At 37.7% G+C, this 18,863-nt stretch overlaps 2 protein-coding genes across 3 annotated transcripts in view; both read right to left on the bottom strand.

Moving 5' to 3' along the window:
- The window catches only part of prrc2c (proline-rich coiled-coil 2C), a 30,473-nt gene extending 21,955 nt beyond the window's left edge, over positions 1–8,518 (bottom strand). For both annotated transcript variants that reach the window (XM_067384796.1, XM_067384797.1), the window contains exons 1-2: positions 8,148–8,518; positions 2,480–2,649 (exon numbers count right to left, since the gene is read on the bottom strand). In XM_067384796.1, coding sequence (XP_067240897.1) covers positions 2,480–2,594 — 115 coding nt within the window. In that variant the 5' untranslated portion in view covers positions 2,595–2,649; positions 8,148–8,518. The remainder of the gene's footprint in view (positions 1–2,479; positions 2,650–8,147) is intronic.
- Positions 8,519–10,798: 2,280 nt separating this feature from the next.
- LOC137019383 (flavin-containing monooxygenase 5-like) lies at positions 10,799–18,704 on the bottom strand. The gene is made up of 8 exons (XM_067384781.1): positions 18,407–18,704; positions 18,061–18,249; positions 17,799–17,964; positions 14,778–14,920; positions 14,232–14,431; positions 13,744–14,099; positions 11,715–11,787; positions 10,799–11,603 (listed from the first exon to the last, which is right to left on the bottom strand). The coding sequence occupies exons 1-8, from the start codon at positions 18,536–18,538 to the stop codon at positions 11,174–11,176; spliced, it is 1,689 nt and encodes a 562-aa protein (XP_067240882.1). The 5' UTR covers positions 18,539–18,704; the 3' UTR covers positions 10,799–11,173.
- Between the last annotated feature and the right edge of the window lie 159 nt (positions 18,705–18,863).

Raw genomic sequence — 18,863 nt, 5'->3', positions numbered from 1 at the left:
GCAGAAGTACCCCGGTAGGGCAAAAAAGGACATTTGACTTATAGTTCGGTTCGTTTGGTTCATTTGGTCCGGACCAAAGAAGAAAAAAAAAGTCCTGGTCCGATTAGCATTCAGATTGGCAATTTTATCACCGAACCAAAAGATACCGAACCTTCAGGCATAGGGATACATTCAGAACGTGATTGGTCAGATTTTATGACGCATTGCCTATTTTGAGACGGAACTTACTGAACATCCAAAACAATGCTGTGTGCTGAGGTAAATGCGCTCGTTGTGTGTGCATAGCCTGCATGTGATGGTATTTTGGCCTGCTGGGAACTCGTGAAGAGCTTATAAAATATGTAAAGTAGTCAAAACAGCGGCGGAAATCCCTCGGTCACACACAAATAATCTGTTGCGTGGAGACGCGTGTCTGATGCCGGTCATGGGAAAACCCGCGACTATGACAAGAAATACCGACATCGGTGAGGATTCTGTCCTTTTTAGGGTCTCGTCTTCTTGTTTTTGGTTCGTTTACATGTCTTTGGTCCGTGTTGCATTCATATATCATTTGAACCGCACCAGAGTTCGTTTGGAAGCGGACCGAGACCCATCTTTTCAGGGGTCTCGATCCGCTTGTTTGGTGCGCACCAGGGTTCGGATGGCAGCGTTCACATATGTTCAAATGAACCGCACTAACCGAGCAATCGCACCAGGGTTCATTTTAATCGAACCAAACATGACAAGTGTGAACGCACCCTTAGTCTTTGCACGTTCGCTCTGTAGACACTGGATAAGTTCTTCCACCTATGTCATGCGCGACTTTCCAAAGTGATCATGTAATGTGTGGTTCATATAAAAAGTATATAATAGGCCTTTTTCACAAGAATCGGAAATCACGTGACGCAGGGTAAAGTTAGTTCCGCTATGCGTCTACGGCTATTAGATTGATATGCTCTTCTCAAATATCGCTTCTTACCTTTTATGTTTTGTCTGTTTTCCAAGTCGCTTTTGTATAATCTACAAAGAAATTATTTTCTACTGGTTTGTAGCTTGTACGGCCGCTAAGACCGTTGCTCGAATTTACCGGCAGGTGGATTATATTACCAGCTGTCATACAGTAAAGGCTACGCAGCTACTCATTCAGCAATTCCCCCGATCGCATTACCTACGACGAACATTATTTATATAATTTATTAATTAAAAAATAACTCCCAATATTTACTTTAATGGGGGATATAAAAATCGAGATACATAATATTGTCGTGAGTTTAATGTTTTAAAAATATATAGCATGTAATATCATATGGCATCATCCCACATTCAAGCATATGTTATAACTAATCCTGATCGATTAAAATGATTAAACTAAGACATAATTAATTTCCAACACCACATTGTACAACTATCAGTCTTTGCATTAATGTTGCAACAGCACAATAATACTGCGCATAATACACACTTTAAGATGACGACAGGAAAATGAGTGAGACTGAAGTGTTTATATCATAGACTGTAAGGTTTATATCCAGGAATATCAGGGTGCGAGTGGTCCTGTTTCATGAATCAGAGGATCTTGCGTGATAAGGGAGCTTCCAGCTGATCATTTCCCCAGCACGTCGCTAAAAGCACTCTATACTCCCAAAGTGCATACTATCCACCCTAAATAGCACTGAATATTAGTACACAGACTACTATTTACTATTTTATTACACATAGACTAGCACTTTGAGACGCAGGCACCGTCTGTACAGCACATGGAGCGCGATAATGCACAGCCGCGCCAAACAGGCACGAAGAATATAACCAGTTTAACCGCCATCACTTCAAATTATTTATTAAATTTTGCTCTTAATGAGAGCTCTGTAGTCTCACCAATAATTCAACAAGAACGTTCAAACATTTTCATGACATTTAATTCGTAAAACGACTTTGATTCCCGAGCTGGTTCTGATCGAGGCTATCTATTACTGTAACCGGAAAAAGTTTTACACTGCGTGGATCGTTCCGGAAGCCAAAAACCCGGAAGTGTGAAATTGGCCTATTATTATTATTATTATTGTTGTTTTAGAAAATGACAGATCGTTTCACTGGAGAAGACCCTTATTCCTCGGTTGGGATCGTGTAGAGCCCTTTGAAGCTGCGCTGAAACTGCAATTTGGACCTTCATCCTGTTGAACACCAGTGAAGTCCATTATATGGAGAAAAATCCTGGAATGTTCTCTTCAAAAATCTTAATTTCTTTTCAACTGAAGAAAGAAAGACAAACATCTTGGATGACATGGGGGTGAGTAAATTATCAGGAAATTTTAATTCTCGAGTGAACAAATCCTTTAAAAGTTATTGCATTCATTTTTTTAAATGCAAAATGCAGTTTACCGCTTTCAATTTTGAGGTGAAATATAACTTGGACATGTTCTTGACAAGTTGAGAGAGCTTGATCCCACTACAGAAATCTCGGTAATTACCAACAATTTGTAATGATGCTCAGTTGACTCACCTGCAGTTTTCTGGGTCTCCAGAGACTTGCCCTTGTACGTGTTGAAGAGGCTAAGGGTTGCATACTTTGTTTTGCCATCCTTTGCCTTGGTGCTCTGCCCTGACTTCTCGGACATTTCGCTGGAAACTCATTGAGTCTGGTCCTGCGGCCTCACCCCTCAGAACCAGCCCCTTAGGAAGAGACCATGAAATGAAAGACTGAGTGAGCTGACAATAAAACCAGATACTTTCTCTAATATCTACCTGCTCCTCTTAAGCTATATTTCCTGTCAGGTTTAGAAGCTAGCTACAATGCAACACCAAGAGCCACTGTTAAGCAACTACAGAGAGAAGCAGAAAAATGTGCATGTGTTCAAGCAGCTCTCCCCAAACACAGCATTTGCGAATGATAGCCTTTATACTTGTTTCATAAACATTACTAAACTAAATTCAGTGCTTGAAACTAGGAGGTTTAAGGCTATGATGATACTAACTTGCAGAAAATAACTAAAAATTATGTGCTGAATATATTATACACACACACACTAAATAATGTCAAAATATCGACCAATTAGGTTGCCTGGTAGTATACGGTGTCTATCCATTACTAGTTGCATGTCATTGAAGCAGATGGACTGCAAAAGGCAGTTAGAACTCATCTTTAAATCTCAATGGCTCAAATCGATGATGCATATCACGTTGCCATGCTGATGTGAGTGTAGATAGTGAACTGACAGTAAGGGAGGGAGTGCAGCAATCTACCGTGAGCCACATGGGACTCCATTCATAATTGATGTGGTGTGAGGCCTTATGCCAAGACAGCACAGTAGAAGCAACAGGGTCACCTCAACATGTCCATACACAATTAGATTCACTGCACAGCCACAATACTAGTCTGCTCACTAAGAAATGTGAATGCAACAGTAGATCTTCATATTATATATATATTATATTATATTAATTATATTATATATATATAATCTCAGAGGTTGCGTTAGACTTTAACATTGTCCGTCATTTTGACGGACAGGGTCGTAAAAATTCCGTCATAATCTATTACTACCCGTCATTTTAATTTTCATATTTTAATTATAACACATTTAATTGCTTTTATTTTTGTTCACAAATAAAAGCAATTAAATGTGTTGTTATAACATTTGAACAAAAATAAAAGCAATTAAATGTGTTATTATAATTAAAATATGAAAATTAATATGACGGGTAATTCACACGCGAAATTTCTCTGTAACGTGACTGTTGTATAGGCTATGTGTTGGTAGCCATTAAAGAAAACATAGTTTCATATTTATGTTTAAATAGTCCTATGTTATATTTTAAATTCATCTATTTGATTATGAAAAGTTAACAGCATGAGTAAGATGCATCATGAAATGCGCAGTATATCCGGAGACATGACATGTCAGACATGATTTTAAACACTTCATTAAGTTTTATTTTCTAGAAAGCCTTTCTTTAAAGTGAATTTCGTTTTGTAAAAATTGTATCTTAATTTTAATCAATGTTTCATTAACCAATTGCCTGGATGTAATAAATAAGAAGCAAATATAACAGACAATATAATCATGACATGGAGGCGCGGGCGCGATCACTGGTGCGTGAACTGGAGCGCGTCTTACAGGCTAAATGAAACGAAACTCAGCGGCTGCTTGCCTCACATACATGAGAAATATATCTACAGAAAGCTTTAAATACCTACTTTAACGAAAACGAATTAATTCAAAACGAAAAGAAATAGGCTACTCTGATTATGTAGACTAAACCGAATGAAGTGCATTCTCTCTTTAGCGCATCCATAGATGATGAGAGTCAATATCAACTTCATCTTTGCAGCCGACACTGATTCAGAAAAACATTACTTTATTAATAAACAATTAAAATGTCTCCTTGCTGTTTTGCGCATTCATGAGACCAATATCGATTCGTAAACCATAGTCGATCTCTTGGTAGGCTATGCTGTTTTCAGTTGATGATTAAACAGTGCATAGTGCGCCTCCCATCCAATAAATCGCAATAGGCTTAACGCTTTTTGTTGCTTTTGATATGGAACAAAAGTCTCAGATTTCAAATTCTGTCCATTTCATTAAGAAATTCAAGCAATAAATACCGTTTTGGCGCTCTTTAATATGGCATGATAGAGAGTTGTAGCTTCTGGGTAGGCCTACTCACCTGTGCGTTATCAGTATCAAACGCATAGCAAAAGATTCGTGCCAGTTTTTTTTTTTGTTCTGGATCCAGTGCTCTGCTGCTACATTGGAGCGCACTCGCCACCAACTGGACAGGGGTGTGAATTACAGTTACAATTTACAGTAGATCACCCTGAGTGTAATCTGTCACCGTGACGGACGGCCTTCAGATTTTTCCGTCATTGATAAAAAAAATCCGTCAATGACGGAAAATTTTCGGTTAACACGACCTCTGATATATATATATGCCATTCAGAACAGAATAAATTAACACAAATTCTCAGAAGCTATTAGAAATTCACAGCTTTAATATGAATCAACATAAGACTGAATGCTGACACAATAACATTTTCCATCCACCTATCTTTATGCACATTTTGGGATACTGCATACATTTTTTATTTTTTTAAATGCATATATTGGATGGAAATGCCAATATGAACAACAATTCTAAAAATAAGCATAAAAATGTGCGCTAAAATGAGTCGTATAAATTTATGCAATATGAAACCATGTGCATAAACTGCGATGGAAACATTTTAACCAAATAAATTCCTTGATGCGCATCAAAAAGTCTGTCGTTAAAGTGGTTCGGTATAATTCCCTCCCAGAAGGGCCTCACAAGATTGCGTTCTCAAAAACCAGGCATCAGAATGCAAGATAACATGACAGAGTTTATTGGGTTTCGTCTGCACACTCTGAGGTGCAAATCATTTATTATATACGAAAATTATATACATTACAGGGGCTTCTACTGCAGCAACTTCCATTTTTCTTAGTGATGTTTAGGGCCAGTTTATCAGGAAGTGAAGATTTTGTTCTCTTCATCTCACTGGATGGAAACATTATGCTTTATTCGCAAATGTTTTAAGTGATATTCCAAATTTGTGCACAAGTTAAATATGCAACTTTGGATGGAAACATGGCTAATGAGTCTCAAGCATTTTTAACAGCTGGTCCCCTCTGGGACAGAGTTAAATGGCAACAATCATGCCAAATCAAATATGTACATAGTGCATAAAACTATAAACATATCATGCAAACCAGCTGCACAAAAAGGAAAAGTCACATGACAAGAGAGGTGTAATGAAAGTGAAAGCAGTCATCTTTTACTTAGGGTTATCAGCATTTACTGAGACAAACACTTTAATGAAGAAAACTTTTATGCAGCTTCACCAGTTAAATGCCAACTTCCCTTCAATCCAGACCTCAAGAACCATCAACAATACGGCTGTCTGGTGTATAGGAGAGGGAGGAAAGGTTACAGGTAGCTAAACTCAACCAACGGGACCATGCAAAGGCTAGGGTATCATTCAATTTCCTCTTTATTTCATACTGCCAGGACAGGAGACAGAGAAAGACGGAGAAAGACGGATGAATGGATAAAACCCCCTAAAGAGCATGAGTCATTTTTTTGGATGTCTAAGACCAAAATGATTAAGCCTGGAAAATAAGTAACAAATTCCAGGCTTGTGACACATTTTACTTGGTTTATAAACAAAGTAACACTAACATACAGGAGGATGTTGGCTTAGTGCTATTAAGTAATGAAGAACTTGGTCTGGGATAGTGAGATTCACTGGAGATTTCAATTAAAATGTCTTTATTCTTTTAACCCCAACCTCTGACATCCAATCACACCCCCATCACCTGGCCATCTGCCTCTCAAATACACACAAGCCAATTGCTGCTTTCCTCTGATATTCCCAAATGAGCATCCAAGCAATCACTGCACTGAGCCGCAGACCCTGAAGGGTGAGTAAAGTCAATATATTTTCAATAAATTGGTGAGGGGCATTCTTAAATCAATGAAGAAAGCACTCTAATGTGAAGCCTCACAGCTCAAACAGATCCGCAGTTACCAGGAAGCTTTGAAACATTCACTTGATCTGCTGTTCCTGTGGCTTCATTCCTTTCTTTGTTAAAAACACCCCTCAAGGCTTGTCTTGTTTCCACCAATGGTGTCCTTGATGGCATTTCCTCTTATGAATATGTAAATTACTTTAAATGGAAGTTAAATGATCAAGTCTTCATCCACTGAAGCTCACAAGTATCTTCCCTCCTGCTGCCACTGTGATGAATCAAATCTGACTTGTTCCTGCTTCTTTTGAAAGACTCTGTTGTGCTTTGACCCCAAAAGCTTCTGACTTGCTCGGTTTAGTGCTGTTTTTCCTCATAAAATCTCATGGATCTACGGTTTCAAGGCCCACAAAACATCACGCATACAGAAGGAATGAATGAGTAATTTGTGATGTGGATCACTAAAGAATGAAGTGTCCATTAAGATAGCTGCTAATGGCAAGTTTTAAGTTTAATCCTGCAAAGCCTGACATACGAAAGTCAGATTATGTAGATAAAATATTAAAGAAAAGCTTGTGGAAAAGTGTGGTCACTTCCCTACTCTTACAGGATTTGAATGACTTAAAACTTTATAGTTATAGTCATTGGTGTGAACAGGCCTTAAGAAAATATTTAAAAGATTTATGATTTAAGCCGTGTAGTTTTTATTGTGTACACAAAGCATAATGCAATAAAAATAAGTGCAAATTTTAAACATTTCAACATGTTGAAATGTACAATATATACAGTTATATATTAATATAATAAATTATTTTATATAAAATAGCTTTTACACATTATATATATATATATATATATAAAAGCTATTCTTATAAATATTTAAGCATGACCTGAAGGTACACATTTTATAATTACACTAAAATGCATTTTATTTGCTAAAAAGTATGAATCATCAAATAAGACAGAAGGCATCTAGAAGATTCCGTACAACAGGTTTTTTAGCAGTTTTGTTGAAAATTTTGAAGCTTTCATGAATCAAATATGATACAGTAGATATTATAGGGTTAAATCACAAGCATATGCGTGACAAGCCAACATGGTGGGGAATAAGCATGCAGTGTGCATCTTGCATGTGGTAAAGTGTAAGTTGTCATTTGCATGCACTGATTTTAATGTTTTGTTTGATGCGCCTATAATAATCATGTGAGGCATCACCTTTGGCTAACCTACCTCTGCACAACCAAGAATAGGACACTGGATAACTACTGCCTTCCTCATGCCTGTGAACTTGCCTTTCAGCTTTAAAATGCATTCATATAGCTACGGAGTTGAGGTTGTGTGGATGCAACAAACATATGATTTAACAAATCAAACAATTTTCCAAGTACCCCACATTTTACCGGCAAAATGAGCCGTTTGTTGAAATGGGCTGGTCAATTGGGCCCTGTGAGGTGGCCTCCAAACCCCCATTCTTCCCTAAATTCTGCCTCCGGCTACCCGGTTATCATCTTTTAGAAATTTATACCCTAAACCTGCCCACATTAATGCTGACCTGTGTGAGACAACAAGAAAACGGGTTTTGGCTGCGTGATTTGTCGTTGCTCATGGCAGTGCTAACATTAGCTAGACTGAATCTTTTCTCTTCATGCACCACAGCAACAGCACATTGATCAACCGCTAACATACCTGTCTCCGCCGGTCCCGTCTCTCTCTTCAGGTATGTCGTTTATTCCGCCCAGAAGGTCTGGGTCCTGGCCCTTTGTATTGTGTTTGAGCGTGTGTGTGTGAGAGGGAGGCCGGCTGTGGATTACAAAAGCTCGTGCTATGCTAGTCCCAGCTAGCCGAGCGGTTAGCTACCCACAAACCTCCTCCACAAAAGAGAGAGAAGAACTTATCTCCCTCTCTCTGTCGATTTCTTTCTCTTTATCTCTCTCTGTTCGCGCCGCCGGTGTGAGGTGAGCAGTAACGGGCGGTTGGCGGTGTCTCGTGCGCTCGAGAGAGGGCCCCGCTCGCGCCGCGGCCTGTCTCACAATCAAAGATGGCAGAGCGCCAATCCACGAGAGCCTGACGTCACCGCGTACAGGCGCTGCGCAGCGTCAGATGCGTCATTAACATGCAAGACACAGCAGATGGCGCCCTTTATACTCGATGGAACGAGCCTGACTGACTCTCTGATCTTATTTAAAGGATTGGTTCACTTTCAAATTATAATTTTCTGATGATTTTACTCACCCCCATGTCATCCAAGATGTCTTTCTTTCTTCAGTCGAAAAGAAATTAAGGTTTTTAATGAAAACATTCCAGGGTTTTTCTCCATATAGTGGACTTCACTGAAGCCCAAATGGTTGAAGGTCAAAATTAGTTTCATTGCAGCTTCAAAGTGTTCTACACAATCCCAGACGAGGAATAAGGGTCTTATCTAGAGAAACCATTGCTCATTTTCTAAAAAAAAAAAATAAAATAAAATTATACGTTTTAACCATAAATGCTCATCTTGAACTAGCTCTCTTCTTCTTCTCAGAATTCTGGCAGTGTAGACACTGCTAAGTGTATTACTGCCCTCCACAGGTCAAAGTTTGAACTAAATTGTCATATACAATATGCTAGTGCAAGTATATAACAATTAGTTCAAACTTTGACCTGTGGAGGGCAGTAATATACTTAGCAGTACACTGCAGGAATTCTAATAGAGAAGAAGAAGAGAGCTAGTTCAAGATGAGCATTTATGGTTAAAACGTATATAATTTAAAACAATTTTTTTTTTTTAGAAAATGAGCAATGTTTTTTCTAAATAAGACTCTTATTTTTCGTCTGGGATCGCCTAGAATGCTTTGAAACTGCAATGAAACTGTAATTTTGACCTTCAACTGTTTGGAGTCCATTGAAGTCCATTATATGGAGAAAAATCCTGGAATGTTTTCATCAAAAACCTTAATTTCTTTTTGACTGAAGAAAGAAAGACATGAACATCTTGGATGACATGGGCGTGAGTAAATTAATTTGAAAGTGAACTAATCCTTTAATTAGAAAAACTATACTAATTTCTACACAAAAATACAAGTGTACATCATAACCACTCATTAATCAAAAACTTGTGAAAAACATTACAGTTCTTCTTTGATTTTCTTTTATTGACACTGTTCTCCTGGAGAAAATTTATTAAATTTGGCTTGGAACTTGACCATTTCTTTAGTGTATGTGGATTTTTTCCTAAAATAAAAAAAATAAAATGTTGTACAAGAGAAATAAAATTATTATTATTATTTTCCTTAGAATTGTACATATATCAAAATTATTAAACTTGAATATATTGTCTTTCTTCCTTCACTCTAAAAAAATGGTTCTATATAGTACTAAAAGTGGGTTCTTTGACTCATAATCATAGGGGAACCACTTTAAGTGCTGTATTGCACCAAATTTTGGTGCTTCAGCGGTTCTTTGGGATGACTGAGGTGCTATTTAGCACCACTAACCATATACAGAACCTGTTAAGCTTATGTATGGTTCTTCAGCTGTTCTTTGGGGTGGTTAAGGTGCTATAGGGTGAAATTCAGGGTGATTGGGACACTTTTTGACATTGAGATGATTTGGAAAAAAAAGGGTCCCAATCAACCTGAATTCACCTTATAGCACCACGCCATACAAAGAATCTGTTCAGCCCCTTTAAAGGTTCTTTACGAGCCAAATAACCACTGTTGGTGCTGTTTAGCACCATTTTGGTTGAAGAAATAAAATGTGAAATGGCACCTCTTATTTGACAAAGGTGCTGTACAGCAGCTTTAAAGATGGTGCTATATAGCACCAAAAGTGGTTCCCATATGATTACGAGCCAAGAACCACTTTTAGTGCTGTATAGCACTTTTTTTTTTAGTGTTCTAATACAATTTCCAATATCCACCCTCCCAAAATCTATGCGTATACACAATTGGAAGAGAAAAAAAAAAGGATTTAAACAATGGATTTTTTTGTTATTATTTGAACAAAAATCATAGGAATTATCAATATCCAACCTAAATCTCTTCAACAAGCCTTGCTGGATATGTAAAAATGTAAATCTAACCTTGTTTTAATTTATTTTTAACAGTATTTTTCACAAATACTACATGCTTCAGACCAGTTTATATTTTTAACTTCATTTGAAAACATAATAAGCTTTTATGAGTATGTTACTTTGTTTTTTTTTGTATATGTCGTTCAAGAAATAGCTCTCCCTAAATAATTGTCACCAAGCCCATATGATTTTTTTTCTTCTTCTGTGGAACACAAAAGGAGATGTTTGCCAGAATGATGACACTGATCTTTTCCATAAAACCAGGGCATTTCACAAAGATTCACTGTTATTTTTTATTGATTTATTTTCCTTATCAATACTACAACTCATAGGGTCATTTGTTTATAATAATACAGTAACATTTTGATATTAACTGGATAAAATTGAGTATGCTCAATGGTTAAAATAGCTTGTAGTGCTGAAAAAGTACATTTATACCTTTCTTTTATCAACTAAAAAGAATTGCTACAAATATATTTATTAAACTTACATTTGTTACATTTTTTAATTTGCAATGATAGCTGCAAGTTTATTCACAGAATGTAAGAATCTCACATACTACTTTTTCTCACACTGTTACAGTTTACCCTAATTGAGGCACACTTGTTATGATATTAGATCTCAAATAAAGTATGTTAAGTTTCTGATATATATTTCATGATCAGTGTTTGGTCACTGGCAATGGTAGAAGAGCCCTGATCGTGTCCAGGAGTGATGAAGGGTCTGCTATGAGCGTGTGCAGACTGGCCCTGCTGTAATACAGAGCAGACAGCAGCGCTGCAACTGACACTGAGAATATGAGTGAATGAAAGGAGCGCTGTGACTGTGGCTCCGGTGCACAGCGTGTTTTCAGAGGCTCTGTGACTCGATCCCACTGAGTCAGGATGGCTTGACGCGCACCTTCCCATTGGCCCGGTCCGTGTAAGCGAAACTGGTACGGGGTGCAGGGCCCAAAGATGATGTTCAGAGCCAGTCTAGGGTCTGTCAGGAGCAGCTTCAGGTGAGAAGGACGGACACCCACTTGTTTAGCCAACTCATCCATGTATGGGATGTAGTCCACCTGGATGGTGTGTCTCTGGGCGGCCACATACCTGCATGACAGTGTGATTAAGAGTCATCAAGATATACTAAAATTAAATTTTAACTGTAGAAACTGTTTAAATGCTGTGTTATAAAGTCATGTTAGATGATGTGTGGAGAACCTTTGAGCCATTGCTTCCTCTTTTGCTTTAATGTCCTTCATCATTGCACTCATTGGAGGCAGTTTGCACAGTCCTATATTGAGCATATCACAGTTTGTTATGTACTGACATGTACTTTAAAACAGAAAAGATTCCTTTAATACATTTTTAATTTCAGAACTCAAAACTTTCAAAAAATACTGAAAATACAATATATCTTAAGTTTTAGTTGCAAAATTAGTCAGTTTAATTAGTCAGTTTCTACAGAGAAAATGGCAAAAAAAAAGTCATTAAAAATTATATTACGATGTTTTAAGGTGAAAGAAACCTTTAGTAACATTGTAAGAGGTTTATTATTATCTTTAAAGCAACTGTATGTAGTTTTGCGAGATGTATTATTATGAGATGTATTTATTTGCATGCTATCCTGAGTTAACAGAAATGTTGCCGTCTTTTATAATTAACACTTGCAGGGATGTACGTTTTTTCTTGTTAGCCATACGACAGACGACTACAACTAATCAAGACAGTAGAAACATATAATGAAATTTAGTGATGGGATAGTAGCATGTTAATGTAACTCTTAACATATGCTCTTGGTTAAGAAGTTACCTTGATGATAGATATCAGTTTGTACAAATAAATAATGTTAAAACAGATTTTTGTCATTTGGTGTGTTACACTGCACAGATAATGTATAAAGTATATAATAATTTACTTCCAAGTTGTATTTAGAAGCTATTCAAAATAAGAGAAAGTCAGTATAAACTGGAATGTATATGCTTAAAAAAAGGGCAAGAACTAATACAAAAAATAGATGTAGGCCTATATCTGTCAAAGGGGAAAACATGCGGAATAAATGTAATGAATTAAAAATGTGTATTTCACTTTGTACATTTAAGAAAATTTTTAAAAACAAGGCAATCAATAATTATACAACGCAATTTGAATAATGTGTAAACTGTTGTAATAATATCTGAAATGTGTACCTCTGTTTTGTTTATATTGTATGAATTAAATCCACTGAGAAAAGTGACACTCATTAAATATGCATGAAGGGTAGGCATAATAAGCAAAGGCTTCATCTTTTTCAGTTATTAAGTATATTTTTGATTTATTATGAAACATTTTCTGTGAGGACTGAAATTTAATCGAACCTGAGCTAGAGACAATCTCAACCTAAATCAAAAATTAATTGGGAATTGGGCTGACTTATGATCGAAAACTACCAGTATATAGCTTTTATAACACAGATAGCAGTTCAGCTAATATTAGCCCAGCATCAGGAAAGTCAGCTCGACGTCTGTCTTGCAGCATTTCATTTTACAATTAAATGCTGCAAGATTTACTTGTCAGTTCTCGTCACAAGGAAAAGCAAAAGATTTACTCTTGTCCGGCGACTTGCACACTTTCACTTTCTCTTGTTCTCTGTTTAGATTCCTCTGTCGACTTTCTCTTTGGTCTCTAAAGGCTGCTGACCAACATGGACAATCGCCAGATGTTTCTTCTCAGACATTCCACAACCCAACAAACACGAACTGAACATGTTCAATCGGAAAAAACATGCGGGACCAATGCCAATAGATGCTGTCATTGGTAACACTGATCCGACAAAACCAGACGATGTCTATTGCCGCTGGTCAGTGTATGTCAGTGCAGTATGAATTGGCCTTTAGTCTCTGCCATGATAACCATACTGATAATACCCCTTTGCTAAAGCTATGTTGGTGTGACTTATTGTGTACTGTGACTTATTGTACTGCTGTAAAGAAATCCGCCCTTTTCAAGGAAACTTGTGACTGCTCAACAAACTTACATACTCCCAGAATATACTATTTGGGGTGGGGCAGGGCGGGTGAGGCGGGGGAGCATGGGAAAGAAAACAGAAGCCATTCGGCTTATGAGAAGTCAGTGAACCATCAGAATGATTTTGAAACTGATATTTCATGGTTAAAAAATTACATACAGTTGATTTAATGAATGAATAATGCACAGGATTAAAGTAAGAACATCCAATATTTGTAGGAGGTCAGGAGGTCTTATTTGATACCTTTAAAAACACGTGTGGCCCAGCGTGCTTGCATCTCAGAGATGGGCATAATGGCTCCCAGAGGCTGGATCAGACCAATCACGGCTAAAGTTGGGCGCTCTAGTGCTGGGGGATACACAAATTTGTACAGGGATACCTTGTTCTTTGAGACAGGAATTACATGTGAAGACAGGAAGGGGAATGAGAAAGTGTAGCCTGTGGCAAACACCACCAGATCAATGTCATCCTCAACTGTGCCATCCTCAAAAACCACACTTGATCCACGAAACTCTTGTACATTCGGCTTGACTGAGACAGTACCGGAGAGGATCCGGTTTGGTAAATCATCATTGACCATGGGATGTTGGCTGAAAACTCTTCCAGGTGAAAAAAAACACACAAAAAAAAAACACACAACAAAACCATAATATTAAAAAGTATGCTGTAACTTACTCTGACCAACATCATCAGAGTCTTGTGAGATTATAGTTTTCCAGTGTTCAGAGTACCTGTGCGCAGGCTGAAGCCCATAGAGCTTGTGGTCGAACCGTTTATTGAGTCGTTTCTGACCCAATTTGTTACGATATCCAACAGGCAACAATCCAAGAAACCACATTACTGCTCTGTTATTAAACATCATATCGAAAGGAACACCATTGTCTCCTACACGATTTAATATCCAAGAACCCTTTCGGGTGCTCAGATAAACCTGGAATTAAAGAGACAGCTTACCAACAGAAATTTTTTTGGTACTTGTGTTATGTGTCATTTTTAAAGCATTAAAGTCCCTCTTAATTGCAGTGCATGTAAAACCAACTTCAAAATTTTGCATTTTGTGGAAAATAAATTGTCATGAAGGTGAGAAAACAAGGATTTTCATTTTTGGATATGGTATTCTTTTAAAGTAAAATAAATGTATTGTTTATAAATTATCATTTATCAAAATGTGATTGGTGGGTATTTTACAAAGAAGAATGGGAAAAATACAAAGGCTTTAATAAGAGTATAATAATTCATACACTATAATCATTTATACTGTAGTTGTGGTATATCACCTGTTTGGCCATTCTGCTCAGCTCTACAGCAATATCTCCTCCAGAGTTCCCAATGCCAATCACAACTACCCTCTTCCCTCGCCATTCTTCAGGGTTTTTGTAGTCACGGCTGTGGAAGTATTTCCCCTTAAATGTGTCTATTCCTAAAAAGAGGATTTGAACAATTAGCCACTATGATATGGAAAATATATATATGACTAGTTCATCCATGAGACTATAGAAGGCATAGGCTGATACAGGACCTTTACATGCAATCTGCTATAGCAATCACAACATTTACTACATGGTACAGCATGTCTGTTTATGCATTAGCAACCTGAATTCTGGAAAAGTTGGGACGTCTTTTAAATTTGAATAAAATGAAAACTAAAAGACTTTCAAATCACATTAACCAATATTTTGTTCACAATAGAGCACAATAGAACAAATGAGCTCCTTTCAAACTTGATGCTTGCTACAGGTCTTGCATGATGGCGCTTCTGGACCATGTTCACATATAGCTTCCTTTTTGCATGATAGAGCTTTATTTGGCATCTGCAGATGTCACAGCGGATTGTGTTTACTGACAGTGGTTTCTGGAAGTATTCCTGGGCCCATTTAGTAATGTCATTAACACAATCATGCTGATGAGTGACGCAGTGTTGTCTGAGGGTCTGAAGACCAAGGGCATCCAATAAAGGTCTTCGGCCTTGTCCCTTACGCACAGAGATTTCTCCCGTTTCTCTGAATTTTTGATGATGTTATGCACTGCAGATGATGAGATTTTCAAAGCCACTGGAATTTGAAGTTGAGGAACATTGTTTTTGAAGTATTCCACAATCTTTTTACACACTCTTTCAGAGCTCTGCCCATCTTTACTTCTGAGAAACTCTGCCTCTCTAAGACATCCTTTTTATAGCTAATCATGTTACAGACCTGATCTTACTAACTTAATTAGCTGCTAGATGTTCTCCCAGCTGGATTTTTTCAAAATTTCTTGCTTTTTCAGCCATTTGTTTCAGCCCCGTAACAACTTTTTTGAGACCTGTAGCTGGCATCAAATTTGAAATGAGCTCATTTAGTGGATAAAAGTGTAAATTTTCTGTTTAAACATTTGTTATGTTATCTATGTTCTATTGTGAATAAAATATTGGCTCATGTGATTTGAAAGTCTTTTGGTTTACATTTTATTAAAATATATATATATATATATATATATATATATATATATATATATATATATATATATATATATATATATATATATATATATATATATATATATATATATATACATATACATACACAGTGGGGAAAATACTTATTTGATCTCCTGCTGATTTTGTAAATTTGCCCACTTACAAAGAAATGAGGAGTCTATCATTTTTGTGGTACGTTTATTTTGATGGAGAGAGACAGAATATCAACCAAAAAATCGAGAAAAAACACATTATATAAAGGTTTTAAACTGATTAGCATTTGATCAAGTGAAATAAGTATTTGATCCACTACCAACCAGCAAGAATTCTGCCTCCTACAGATTGTTTATGTGCCCATGTCACTTTAAGAAAGTACTCCTTAATGTCAGCTTGTTTTGTGTATAAAAGATACCTGTCCAAAGAATCTGTATCTTTCATTCAAACCTCTCCACCACCATGGGCAAGACCAAAGAGCTGTCAAAGGACATCAGGGACAAGACTGTAGACCTTCACAAGGCTGGAATGGGCTACAAGACCATCGGCAAGAAGCTTGGAGAGAAGGAGACAAGTGTTGGTGCAATTATTCGGAAATGGAAGGAATACAAAATAACCATCAATCGCCCTCGGTCTGGAGCTCCATGCAAGATCTCACCTCATGGGGTAAGGATGATAATGAGAAAGGTGAGGGATCAGCCCCAAACCTCACGGGAGCAGCTTATAAATGATCTCAAGGCAGTTGGGACCACAGTCACCAAGAAAACCATTGGTAACACACTATGCCCCAATGGATTGAAATCCTGTAGTGCCCGCAAGGTCCCCTGCTCAAAAAGGCACATATACAGGTCCGTCTGAAGTTTGCCAGTGAACATCTAAATGATTCAGAGAGGGCTTGGGAGAAAGTGCTGTGGTCAGAGGAGACCAAAATTGAGTTTAGCTCAACATGCCGTGTTTGAAGAGAGATAAATGCTGACTATGACCCCAAGAACACCATCCAGTCAAGCATGGAGGTGGAAACATTATGCTTTGGGGCTGTTTCTCTGCTAAGGGTACAGGACGACTTCACCGCATTGAGGGGCTGATGGACGGGGCCATGTACCGTAAAATCTTGGCAGAGAATCTCCTTCCTTCAGCCAGAACATTAAAGATGGTTCGTGAAGGGGTCTTCCAGCATGACAATGACCCAAAACATTCCACCAAAGCAACAAAGGAGTGGCTCAAGAAGAAGCACATTATGGTCATGGGGTGACCTAGCCAGTCTCCAGACCTTAATCCTATAGAAAATCTGTGGAGGGATTTGAAACTTTGAGTTGCTAAGCGACAGCCAAGAAACCTTAAGGATTTATAGAGGATCTGTAAAGAAGAGTGGACCAAAATCCCTCCTGAGATGTGTGCAAACCTGGTGGCCAACTACAAGAAACGTCTTACCTCTGTGCTTGCCAACAAGGGTTTCTCCACCAAGTACTAAGTCATGCTTTGCTTTGCAAATACTTATTTCACTTACTGAGATGCAAATCAATTTTTAACCTTTATATAATGTGTTTTTTCTGGATTTTTTGTTTGATATTTTGTCTCTATCCATTAAAATAATTTAAGGCATTTCTGAAGGCAATAGGGGGACTAACCTGCTACTATATATATATATATATAACACTTAAAGAGTGTAATTGTATATTGTATATTTTAATGTGAATCATTCTTTTTGAGCCATGTAAACGAGTTGTAATAAGGCCTAATGTCTCTTGTACAACTACTACTATGAGTGTCCCAGATTGGCTTTTATTGACTTTGTGTTGGTGCACTTTGCACATAGACTGTGTTTGCTTATTCATCACATGTACTGTACCTGGAAAGTCCTTTAGAGGGAGGTGAGGGTGACAGTGGTGACCGGTGCAGACCATCACAGCATCAAACACCTGCTTCTCTCTCTGACCATCCTTGGACTCTATCTCTACATCCCACTGTCCAGAGTGAGGGAAGTCTGGCCTTGGTGTAACATGAAGGACTTTTGTCTAAGAAACACAAAACATGAATTTGTGAACCTTTGAATCCCCAAAAAACTAAGATAAATATGAGATTCATAGTTAACATAAGCTTTCAGGCCAGACCTGGAAACGGATGTGCCGTGTGAGCTGGAAGTGCTCAGCATACATTCGGAAGTAGTCCATGATCAGGGAGTTGTGCATGTAGTTTGGGAAGTGGGCAGGGATTGGGAAATCACTGTAGCACATCATCTCCTTTGAAGTGTTGATAATCAAAGAGTGATAAATGCTAGCACGATCAGGATCAGGATTTTCCTAAAATGCAAAAACAAGAAGCAAAAATGGATCAGTTTCTCGCAGCATCTTGTTTATTGATGGTCTGCAATGAAGTGTCCCTCAGGGTTCAGTGCTTGGCCCCCTTCTTTTCTTTATTTGTACAACTTCAGGGCCTGATCTTATAGACATATCTCACCTTAAACCTCCAAAGACCTCCAATGTCATCACTGGTCTCAAAACACACTGGCTCCAGGCCTTCATCCAGGCAACATTTGATGCAGGTCAGCCCAGAGGTTCCTCCACCAATCACAGCAACACGTTTAGCCATGATGATGCACAACTGTCAGACTTAAGACAGATGCAGATGTTAGAAATAAATGAGATTTGAGATTTAAACTTGTTTCTATATGTCAGCCATCTCAATTGTGGTGAGAAGACGCTTCTATGATTTTACCACCTAAAGTTCAAAACTATAAAACTATTCAACTTGTGTCTGATATGCGTTTGATGACAATGTTGGTTAAAAAGAAGTTACCACAGTTTACTGTAGCTACACTTAATTGCAGTAACAACTGATAAAGTGAGGGGCTAAGTAAGGGCTCCTGCACTATTAAAGGTTGCATGAAATGTAAGTTGCGATAGTCTTTTCTTCC

The sequence above is a fragment of the Chanodichthys erythropterus genome, chromosome 4, assembly GCF_024489055.1.
Source record: "Chanodichthys erythropterus isolate Z2021 chromosome 4, ASM2448905v1, whole genome shotgun sequence".
In the NCBI taxonomy this organism is placed as follows: domain Eukaryota; kingdom Metazoa; phylum Chordata; class Actinopteri; order Cypriniformes; family Xenocyprididae; genus Chanodichthys; species Chanodichthys erythropterus.
The sequence above is the reverse complement of the archived record's forward strand: the minus strand, read 5'-3'. Positions and strand labels throughout refer to the sequence as shown.

Bases quoted from the DNA above. Each gene is read 5' to 3' on its own strand.
- LOC137019383 (XM_067384781.1), bottom strand. From the start codon at position 18,538: ATGGCTAAACGTGTTGCTGTGATTGGTGGAGGAACCTCTGGGCTGACC. The intron at 18,250-18,406 runs GTGAGATATGTC...TTTGCATTTTAG, and splicing joins GAGGTCTTTGGAGGTTTAAG to GAAAATCCTGATCCTGATCG. The intron at 11,788-13,743 runs GTATCAAATAAG...TGCTCAATATAG, and splicing joins GGCCACACGTGTTTTTAAAG to GACTGTGCAAACTGCCTCCA.